Source organism: Episyrphus balteatus, chromosome 2 (genome assembly GCF_945859705.1).
Source record: "Episyrphus balteatus chromosome 2, idEpiBalt1.1, whole genome shotgun sequence".
Classification (NCBI taxonomy): Eukaryota; Metazoa; Arthropoda; class Insecta; order Diptera; family Syrphidae; genus Episyrphus; species Episyrphus balteatus.
This window is the reverse complement of record NC_079135.1, coordinates 92,309,911-92,321,970: the sequence shown is the minus strand read 5'-3', so window position 1 is coordinate 92,321,970 and position 12,060 is coordinate 92,309,911. Positions and strand designations below refer to the sequence as shown.

At 33.3% G+C, this 12,060-nt stretch overlaps 1 protein-coding gene across 1 annotated transcript in view; it reads left to right on the top strand.

Moving 5' to 3' along the window:
- LOC129912353 (proton channel OtopLc) overlaps window positions 1-12,060 on the top strand; it is a 144,788-nt gene that overhangs the window by 94,637 nt on the left and 38,091 nt on the right. The window contains exon 2 of the mRNA XM_055990574.1: window positions 867-1,481. Coding sequence (XP_055846549.1) covers window positions 867-1,481 — 615 coding nt within the window. The remainder of the gene's footprint in view (window positions 1-866; window positions 1,482-12,060) is intronic.

The window sequence follows — 12,060 nt, the reverse complement described above, 5'->3', positions numbered from 1 at the left end:
AAGTCTTATGCTGTTTTGGAATACCAAAATACATTGCACAGTGGTACTGAATTGGCCATAGAACGAAATATTGATGTCAGTATAACAAAAATTTTGATAACGGATTCTCGTAGAGGAGTCTAATGTTCTCTTTTTTCTTTATTCATTGACATGAATTATATGGTAATTAACAAAAAAAAAAACTTCAAAGAAAATATGATACCTATATTTCTAAAAAATCTTCCCGAAAATCCTTTGGCAAACACAAGTTTACAAAAGTTTTTCAACATTTAAAAAATACCTAATCCATTGATTTTCATCTCAAAATTCTTCTCCACGTGCGTAAAGAAATTTGATTTCACAACAAATCATTCCAAGTGCAGCTAAACTCAATCCGACAGTAAATTTTAACTACTGAACAACGACAACCAACCAAACAAAAAGTTGAAAAAAAAAGATTAAATAACGACGCCTCACAATCAAACAACATTTCAGTCTTCTCTCTCATCAAAAACGAGTGCTTGACAATTGACTTGATTAACTACGAGCGTATATATGGCTAAAGTGTTGTTGAATCAAAAAGTCCACCACTGATGGCTGCCTGCGATGGCATAGTGACTAGTCAATTTGAGGAGGAAGTTCTCTCGAATATGCATCAAAAGTATTTGATTTGCGCCAGTTGGTGTGCATAGTATTAAGCGCTAAGTAGGGTCGTCGTATTCCTGGTGAATTGTTTTTATTTTGTTTTTTTTTTTGCCAATCTACTTTAACCATTGTTTTGCATAATATAATTTAAAAATTTGTTTAACAAATTTATGTTATTGTAAAAGTTTTCTTGATTCTCGTTATTTTATATTAACTTTTGTTTTCGTTTTTTTTTATTGCAGCTCAGTGACAGATATGCCATCACCAATTGCAACAACGATAACAGCCCCAGCTTCAGCAACACACATCAACTTTTACGATGAACACATAAAATCACCTCCTAGCAATCATCTGCACCACCATCATCAACATCACCATCATCAGCATCATCAACACCATCATCAAACCCAGCAACATTATTACCACCTTCAGCATTCGCCGTTCATGGATCGCAGTCCAATACCGCCGACTGCCCCACAACCGCCATCTCCAATGTCTTCCGCTAACCTATTTCTATCTTCGGAGACTGGTAGTCATAATTCGTCACCAGCTAAATCTTCGTCACGCCTCCAATCGACTTCTCATTCACATCATCGAGTGACTATCGATGAATCTAATTTACCGCTTTCAGCCTCATCGACACACCATCAGCTGTTGGCGATTACTTCGAAGGATCCGCCATCTGGCGGCTCGTCACAGAATCAATTGGCCAATATTGGTGGTGATCATCGACAGACAGGACACTTGGCACTGATGTATCATCATCATCAGTTAACAAGTTTTCCAGTCCTGCCGGCGATTAAACGACCGCCACGTCGATTAAGTTATCCAGAGCATCGGTATCCTCCTATTAAAGCGTAAGTACTGTTATATTTTTTTTATATTTCTTACAATCGATATGGATTAAGTAGATCTTGGTACATCGGTACCGAGTACTTTTGTGGACTTGAAAAACGTTAATTTTGTCGATCTTTTTTGCTTGAAAATGGAAAGTGGTGCCAGACCAAAATAAAATTTTGATTGTTCTCTTGACAATTTTTCTTTTAATTACAGATTTTTAAAGTTATTTCAAAAATTGCCAAGTAAACAATCAAAATTTTATTGATAAGAATTTGAACCCAAACTTTAGAACTTGGTACACTTTTACATCTCAATACTTTTTGTGCCAGCATAATTTCAACATAACAGAACTTGGCTCTTTTTTTAACAGTAATGTTTTTGTTGTGATTTCACTACTTTTTGCAAGGTATGCCTGTAGAATTGGAAATCTCTATATTTGATTAAAAATTCAGTGAAAATGGGCGGTTGCCATGCCCCTTGGCTGAAATTCTCAAATTTAAAATTTTTTCGTTTGTATAAACTACCAGCTCTACCGTTCTACCAAATTTCAAGATTCTACGATAATCAGAAGTTCTCTATAATATTTGAAGAAAATTCAGCGGAAATGGGTGGATGCCACGAACCCTGAATTGAAAATCTCAAATTTTCGATTTTTTCCTTTGTAAACACCACAAGTCCTATCACCGTGTAAAATTTCAAGTTTCTACGATATCGGGAAGTTCTCCATAATTTTGATGATCTGTCAGTGAGTCAGTGAATCAGTGAGTCAGTTACGGTTTTTGCGATTTTTGGAGCCCTATATCTCAGAAACTACTCATCGTAGGAGGCTGAAATTTTGTGAGGTGTTTGGTTTTGACCAGCTTAACAAATGTACCGAAATTGAAATTTCTAGCATCATTGGTGTGGAAGTTAGAGGGGGGCTGAAAATGGCCTGAGTTGTTTCCTGTAAATAAGGGTGTAGTGCCAAAGTTGCTAGAGAACTTGGCTGGGCACTACCGTGCCCCTTGATTAATTCGCAACACTTTTTGAAGTGAAAACTTGTTTAGTATCGTATAGTGATTTGAAACACGATGAAACGAAAAAGCGACAGGAAAAATCAATTGATTATAACTTTTTTGTTTTTATAGATATAGAAAATTTGATTTAACATACATAACGGTATGTGTTCTACAAGTTACACAATCTAAAATTGAAAAATTTGAAAAATAACTCAAAACACTTGTGGAGATCTGTTGCCGATGACCAGCCACCAGTGTAGGAAGTACCGTAATCTCAGTTTGGAATTTTGACATGGTTGGCTTTGGCTTTAAAAAATTCTTACTTTTTTTTGTAGGTTTCGTAAAAATATGATTGAAGCGTCATATAAAAGATACAATAATAAGATTTCAGATGATATAAAATTTATTATAAGTTGTCATTTAAAAAAAAAATGGATTTAAAGGTGATGGGAAATAAAGTTAGATGTTTTCCATTTTGTTTTTCCAAGAAAAATTATTTATTGAGTTTTTTATTGAGTTTTTTCCGCACTCCCATACAAATTTCCCCAGTGTGCGTCGTCGAGTCAACATCGGAGACCAGCTCCTGGAAATTGGTGCGTAAAGAAATTGTCTCGTGGGACATGACCCATTAGACATTTCTATTGAGACATTACTCATGAGACTAATCCCATGAAACATGTCATGACCCATGTCTCATGGGTCATGTCTCATGAGATATGTCTCATGGGAAATGTCTCATGAGAATTGTCTCATGGAAAATGTCTCATGAGAAATGTCTCATGGAAAATGTCTCATGAGAAATGTCTTTTGAGAAATGTCTCATTGCAAATTTCAAATGAGAAATGTCTCATGACAAATGTCTCTAGATAAATGTCTCTAGATAAATGTCTCTAGATAAATGTCTCTAGACAGATGTCTCTAGACAAATGTCTCTAGACAAATGTCTCTATAGACATTTATCTATCCACATTTATCTATCGACATTTATCGATCCATATTTATCTATCGACATTTATCTATCGACATTTATCTATCGATATTTATCTATCCACATTTATCTATCGACATTTATCTATCCACATTTATCTATCGACATTTATCTATATACATTTATCTATCCACATTTATCTATCGACATTTATCTATCGACATTTATCTATCGACATTTATCTATCCACATTTATCTATAGACATTTATCTATCCACATTTATCGATCCACATTTATCTATCGACATTTATCGATCCACATTTATCTATCCGCATTTATCTATCGACATTTATCGATCGACATTTATCGATCTACATTTATCTATCGACATTTATCGATCCACATTTATCTATCGACATTTATCGATCCACATTTATCTATCCACATTTATCTATCGACATTTATCTATCGACATTTATCGATCCACATTTATCTATCGAAATTTATCGATCCACATTTATCTATCCACATTTATCTATCGACATTTATCGATCCACATTTATCTATCGACATTTATCTATCCACATTTATCTATCGACATTTATCTATCGACATTTATCTATCGACATTTATCTATCGACATTTATCTATCCACATTTATCTATCGACATTTATTGATCCACATTTATCTATCGACATTTATCTATCCACATTTATCTATCGACATTTATCTATCGACATTATTCTATCCACATTTATCTATCGAAATTTATCTATCGACATTTATCTATCCACATTTATCTATCGACATTTATCTATCGACATTTATCTATCCACATTTATCTATCGACATTTATCTATCGACATTTATCATCGACATTTATCTATCCACATTTATCTATCGACATTTATCTATCGACATTTATCGATCCACATTTATTTATCCGCATTTATCTATCGACATTTATCTATCGACATTTATCTATTGACATTTATCGATCCACATTTATCTATCCACATTTATCTATCCACATTTATCTATCCACATTTATCTATCGACATTTATCTATCGACATTTATCGATCCACATTTATCTATCCACATTTATCTATCCACATTTATCTATCGACATTTATCTATCGATCCATCGATATATGTGGATAGAGAACATAAAAATAAATGTTTTTTATGCTTTTTTTGATGAAAATACATGGAGTTCAAAAAAATTCTAGCTCTTTTTGTAGATTTCTCATCGACCTGATATATATATATATATTTTGAGCTTAGACAATAAGCTTTCAGATGGTATAAAAAATGGTTGTGAGAAGAAAAAATTCATGTTTTCTTTGCTTTTTTTGATGAAAATGATTGTTTTCAATAAATTATTTTTATACTCTTTGCGCATTATAAAAATTTAAAAATAAAAGAAGAAATACTTGGCTTTTAAATTGCATAATTTTTTTTTGTAAACTTTTAAAATAAAAAAAATTAATATACCTAATGAGAAAATAAAAAAGGTATTTTTTTTTTTAGCTTTTTCTTGTAAATTATGATTGTTTGAAAAAGTAAACTCTTCAATTGACACATTTTAAACAAAACCACACAACCTGTTTTCTGACGACGTTATCACGTAAAATCATCGTCCGTAAACTGGCTTTACAGACAACCTCTTTTGTTTTTAACAGTAATGTTTTTGTTGTGATTTCACTACTTTTTGCAAGGTATTGCTGTAGAACTTTTAATCTCTATTATTGATACACACTCAGACAAAATGGGCGGTTACCACACCCCTTGTCTAAAATTCTCAAATTTTAAATTTTTTCTTTTGTTTAAACAAGCAGGTCTACCATTCTACCAAATTTTAAGGTTCTATGACGATGATCAGAAGTGCTCTAAAAAATTTGATAAAATTTATTGAAAATGGGCGGTTACCACACCCCCTGTCTAAAATTTTCAAATTTAAAATTTTTCCCTTTGTATAAACCCCCAGTTCTATCATTCTACCAAGTTTCAAGATTCTAGAATAGTTAGAAGTGCTCTAAAATATTTGATGACAATTTAGCGAAAATGTGCGGTTACCACGCCCCCTGAATTGAAAATCTCAAATTTTCGATTTTTTCCTTTGTATGCACCTCAACCCCCATCACTGTGCCAAATTACAAGTTTCTACGATAGCGGGAAGTTCTCCATAATTTTGATGATCTGTCAGTGAGTGAATCAGTCAGTCAGTCAGTTACGGTTTTTGAGATTTTTGAAGCCCTATATCTCAGGAACTACTAATCCTAGGTAGCTGAAATTTTGTAAGGAGTTTGTTTTCGACTAGTTCAACAAATGGATCGAGTTTGAAATTTCTGACATATTTGGTATAGAAGTTGGAGGGGGGTCGAAAATGGCCTGAGCTGTTTCCTGTAAATAAGGGTGTAGTGCCAAAGTTGCTAGAGAACTTGGCTGGGCACTACCGTGCCCCTTGATTTTACCCGTTGATCGAAAAATCAATTGGATTACTTGCAGGATTGGTGTTGCTGAATATTGCTTTATCCATGTTAGATAGTAAGGTCCTTTGGGTGGATGCTTCGAATTCCTGTAAGCAGACCTGTAAGCAGGCCTGTGCAAGGGTTTGGTTTGAAGTAACCTTTCGAAGTATAGGCTGCGAATGCCTCTGATTTTCCTCCGATGTTGTTTCTTGTCCATTGTTGGCGTTAATAATTTCCAGTATTGGTGACTTCTGTTCAATAATTCAGTTAATATTTCTGAAGGCATCAAGTCCGGTCTTTATTGACTGCAGTCTCTTCTAGAACTGTTTGTTGTTGTACTGTGAAAAGAGTTACAAGACATGATGTTGGTGCAATGAAGCCCAGTCCACACTGTCCGGCAGTTGAAGTTTGATGTGTTAAATTTTTGCACCTATTCTGGAAGATTCTGGTAGATGTCCTATGATGTCTTTGGCTGTTTTTTGATTATCCTGTGCACTTTTGATCGCCATTTCTAGGGAATCAATAGCAGCATCAATTTCAGCATTCTGCAGATTCCTATTTTTAGGTAGAATGGTGTATACAATCAAAGCTCGTGTGAAAGTGTTAAACTGGATTTTTCCAGTTTTCCAGGAAGTTTTTGATATATTCAAAGAATTAGATGTTTTCAGTTGAAATTATAGTCCAGTTTTTGAATTTCACCCTGAGCTTTCTATTTTTGGAGAATTTGCTAATTTCCACGATGTTACCGGAATAGCAGAAGATTAGTGGCATTCCTGTTGCCTGGGTGGTTTCCATTTTTTCTTCGGCCTTCTTTTTTCCTTCCCTAATTGGTTTTTATCATTCTTTTGGATAAAGCTTCCTGCGCAGAGACATTCTTAAAACAAGAACAATCCATTCAATTTTAAAAGAATTTTTTTTTTATTTTTATCTAATTCGATGAAAATTAAAGTGATCATTAAGGATCGAATTATTTATTTTTATGAGAACATCTTTTCTTAGAAGTATATTAAAACATTTTTAATATTTTCCTAAGTAATCTTATTGTTTTAGGAATATGGGATTTATAATGGGCATCATTTTATTTCAAAGTGCCTTATTTTTCTCCAACAGAGAAACTCATCACTTAAGAGGCAACATTTCTGATTGCTTATCGGCAATATTGCCTGTTGCCCGTGTCCCGTGATTGTCCCGTATTTGCAAATTCTCTGATTTTTTCATTCAAAATTTCAAAAACTTTGTACGAAAAACAAGATAAACAGTGGTTGCCAAATAAAAGTTTTTTTTTTTTAATTTTTTCGTATAAAAGCGTCAAGCCTAGTTTGCTGCCGAAGCAAAACGAAAATTTGTTTGAGTCTCCCAAAGTCATAAAACTCTTTTGGAGCTTACCTCCACCGTTAAGTATGAGTGATAAACGATTGAAAACTCTCCAATTATTCTTGCACAGGTAAGAATTTCGTTGGTTAAGCTACGTAATGTGCAACGAAAAGTAAAATTTTCTTTTACGATTTCGTTGAGCTGGTTTTATAATTTTCAATTCGCCTCTAGACTAGGCTTTAGATTTTAAAATTTGTCGTCAATTATTTAACTCCAGTTTATATTTGCCAGGTTGAAAAGGGAAAGTTTTTTCGAATAAAAGACAGAAGAGTAAAGAACCCGGCTAAATTTCAAAAATTTTAAGGACATGTTAGAAGTTTATTTAAAGATTATACATATTTTAAAATCATTTTAAATAAAATTAAATTGTTAAAAAATAGCTCTTACGATTTTGGTTGAAAAAATATTGTTTTAGAAGTGATTAACAGTACTTATCTTATATAAAAAAGAGTTCGTTAACTGTGTGTGACCGATAAACTCGCGTTTGGCTGGTCCGATTTTGGTATTTTTTGTTTTTGTTTGAAAGATGAACACAAAATCAAAAAAGCAAGTCTGACGTCATCATTTAAATTCGATGAAGCAAAACATCTTTGTCTTTGAATTTTCCACAAAAAATGGTAGCTTCAATCAGAGCTGCCATTAAATTCCTTACGGGAAAACTGGTATTATTACAAAGTTTTAGGTAGGTTGATATTTCGGAGCAATATATTTGGTGCTCCTATTGCGGAGTTCCTGGTTAATCGAAGGAATTCAATAACTCCGTCGGGTAATTAACTACATCGTTTTCACTTCTAATTGTGTCAACTGATTTGTGAAGGCTGATATATAGGTAGATACATTATACCAGAAGAAGCACGATCCAGTGCTTTTTATTTTTAAGATGTTTTCCCAGTACCAAAAGTTAAGAATTAAAGAAGGTATGGTCATTCAGTGTTTAGGTTTGTGTTTTTCATATGCACCTGGTTTCTGATGGTACGGGGAAAACATCTTAAAAATAAAAAGCACTGGATCTGGCTTATCTGGTAAAAGTATCTATATATCAGCGGCAGAATTTTCTAAGTAGGGTTATTGGACAATAATGCCACTTGATTCTGAAGGCCAAACTACAATACGAACGAATTTTTTTTGAAATGCAAGTTCGAGGAATGATTTGATTCAAACTGAGTGTCCAAGCATAAAAATTACAAAAATCACGGTTCGTTAAATGAATAAGCAATAAAAGCAAAAAGTTTCTAAAAATCATAGTAAACTTTAGCACGATGCGATAGCCCAGTAATTTTAGGCATTTTTAACCCCAATCTGGGGAAAAATTCCTACTGGGCCGAATTTGGGTATACACCTTCGTTACGACGTTGTAATGAAGATGTGAAAAATGGACATTGATATCGTAGCGGCGTTAGAAGTTATAGAGGTCAAAAGGTCACGAAAATCAGTTTTTCGCATATATCTCGCGACGTGTTGCTCAAAGGTCAATAGGGGTCTGTAGTAAAATTATTTGTCATAAAATTATCTACAAATGCCTTATGCATTTTTCTGTAAAATCAACCGTTTTCGAAATAGACGCTACCATTTTTTGTGGAAAATTCAAAGACAAAGATGTTAAATGATTCCGTCAGACTTGCTTTTTTGATTTTGTGTTCATCTTACGTTCGCTTAAACCACAAATAAAGCGCAAAGTCCATTGTTGAAAATATTAGGTATTGATCTAACCAAAAAACATTAGAATAAATTGAGAAATGTTCACTGCAATGAATATAAATTCACTTTTCGGTTTGAATATATTTTCACACAGGTTAAATTTTTTTTATAAATGAATCATTATTTTCAAAACATGATAAGTCCATGATTTTAAATTTTGCAGGAGAAGAAAAAAACGTTCTATTTTCTTTTGATGTGTGTAGCAAAATTTATAAAAAATATATTTTGTAGAACTTTTGCCTAGGTACAAAATACCGTTTCGTTTTTAATTTTTGGAGCGATAGTTCAAAGATAAAAAAATAAAAACGCTTTTGGACTTATCATACTTTGAAAATATACGGATGTGAAATTATTTTTAAAATGGGTACACAATTTTGCTTTCATCTCCAGTCTATCACAAAATTGTATTTGAGATTAAAATATAATGTATATATAATGTCCGGAGTGCTTCTTTAACTTTAAAGAAGCTTTAAACTTAAGATTTTCAGCCAGTAACTTAATATAGCATTTACACATAAAAAAAGCTGTTGTTTATTTTCAAAAGATGATAAGTCCGGGACTTATCCTGTTTTTGATACTAAAAAAATATTTCGCTTAGCTGTAAAATCGGATATAGATGGAGTAGATCAGGCATGTCAAACTCAATGCTTAAAAAGGGCCAAAAAAGCGAGATCAAAATTTGTATGGGCCGCAGAAAAAAGTAAAACTAAAATTTTTTTAAAACAAATTTATAAAAAATAAAACAGGTAGAATGATAACGTTTGATGTATTCCATTTATCATCTTTTTTCTAAGACCAAGGTTAGTTAGGTACATTTGACAGGAAAAAAAGCGAAGAAAAGCAAGAGAACTTGTCTTTCAATGCCATAAATCTGCAAGCCTTTTTTCATATTTAGTATTAAAGTTTAGACTTTTTTTTGTGGATTATTTTTGATACGACCGACCACCGATGCGAACTTTCCTAAATTTGACATATTGCATGCAGGTGTTAAGGTTTTTATCATCAAAACCTAAAAAAATTGCAAAGACCCAGAGCCGTTCATTAGGTTCAATCATAATATTCGCTTTCTAATTCACTTTAAAAAATCACAGAACTTCCCCTAATTTACGCACCGAGATTTTATAAAATGTATAATTTTGTTTTTAAGTACATGTTCCATACTTATTTATTTGTAGATTAAAAAAAAAAGGAGGTGCATGTATGTCGAAAGCTGGGAGCAAAAAATCTAAGGTCCATTTTCTTCACTCGGAGTTAAACATAACTTGAGAATTTTTAATATAAAAATTCTCAAGTTTTGTTCAACTCCGAGTGAAGAAAATGGACCTAAATTATAGACTTAAACTCAAAATTATAAAAAATGTGGACTGGGCCGCAGAGTTATGCGTTGTGGGCCGCAAGTTTGACATGCCTGGAGTAGATACTACATTATTTTGAAGATAGACGTGGTTATCCTTAGAGTAACAATTTAGTCAAAAAAACGAATTTTGAAAAAAAGTGGACTTATCATGTTTTGAAAATAAATGTTTCGAATGCACTCAGCGAAGCGGGTGGGGTTAGCTAGTTAATTATAAAAACGCTTTCTTTATTTTGTATACGACTTAAATGATTTCAACAAAAATGCTCCCATTAAATCGTTTAAGAAATCTTTATATCAAAATGAAGAAAAATTATGAAAACGCATTTTAAAGAATCAATATTTTCAAAACGATCCGAAATATTTTGCATGTGTCCCGGGTTTTGCTTCTGGAAATATGGTCACAGTAACTATAATAGACAGACTGTTTTTTGGTTCAGAGTAGGAGAACATAAGGATTCCGCCATATCTTCGCTCACAAGAATCCTATCTTAATAGTTTAAAGTCTCCAAAAGCTCAATATGGTGGAAGAAAACTTTCTATTATTTCTCACGCATGGAAAAGCGATCAACACATTAGGATCATTCTTCCATGGGTTTTCTAAAAAATGGAACTTTTTTTTCAAAAAATTTCAAAACCGTCAAAAACAAATATCTTTGGATCGATTGTAAGCAAAAGTGCATTGGCGTTGCATCGAGTTAAGGTGCCGGGAATTCCCCACGAAAAGGTGAGAGGAGGATTTGGTAAACAAGCTGGTGGGTTTTGATAAAAACCTTCTACCATTCGAAACATAAATCATTCAAAACATAGAATCATAAAAGTTAGATTTAGGACAGCTTCCGAGTCACTTACTGTACTTTGTACGAAAGTTGGATGTTACAACTTTGTTAGAACTTTGAAAATTTTCTTAAAAACTATGTCTGTTTCATAGCAATCATTCTCCTTATATTTCTACCAACTCCACTATTCTAAGTAACCTTGTTATAGTTCTTCTTTATGTCCCTTCATCGAAAAATCTAATGAACTTCAATTCAAGGAAGACGATATCACACAGATGTCCAAGTTTTCACATCCAATTACTGTCATTCGTCTTCTAACTTGTAAGCCAGCATCAGAGGATAACTATATGCGTGTGTATTATAGTCCTTTATCTCAAAGTGGATTGGGTGAGGTGAAAATTAATCCTATAGTGATATATCCTTTCAATTGCATTGACATTCTCTTCGGTTGTATAAGCCTGCTTCAAATGCAAGTGAACCAACCGCACTATAAACAATCCACGTATAAGGAATACGTGATTTATTTTCAGAATTCCTGTTGCTCCATTAGCAAAAAGGGGTGAATGCATCCCTTATTTCAACTCAACACGACAGTGACGCTTTGACGGTAGGGCGTTGTTTTTTCTGAGAGTGCCAGTGTTGTTGCAAATTGGAAATATACAACAAGTTATGCTGAGTATGTATATAAAAAGCTGAGGCTTACGCTGCTGCTGATGAAGTTGAAAAACACAGTCAGTTAGTTAGTTTATTAAAGTGCGCGTGCAACAACCCCATCATGCATCATTGTCATTTAGACGGTTGCAGTGTGGAGGCAGTCAGAAGGGGGACTTGTTCCAAGTGTCACAAAGACTGCGTGCATTTATCCTTTGTGTGGGAGCTTGTTGTTTTTTGTTTGTATTAGTTGTTGTGTGTATTTCGTGATGATTGCAGGATAATAATAGCAGCCTGCCTTAATTATATGGCACACGATATACTGCTAATGTTGCATCC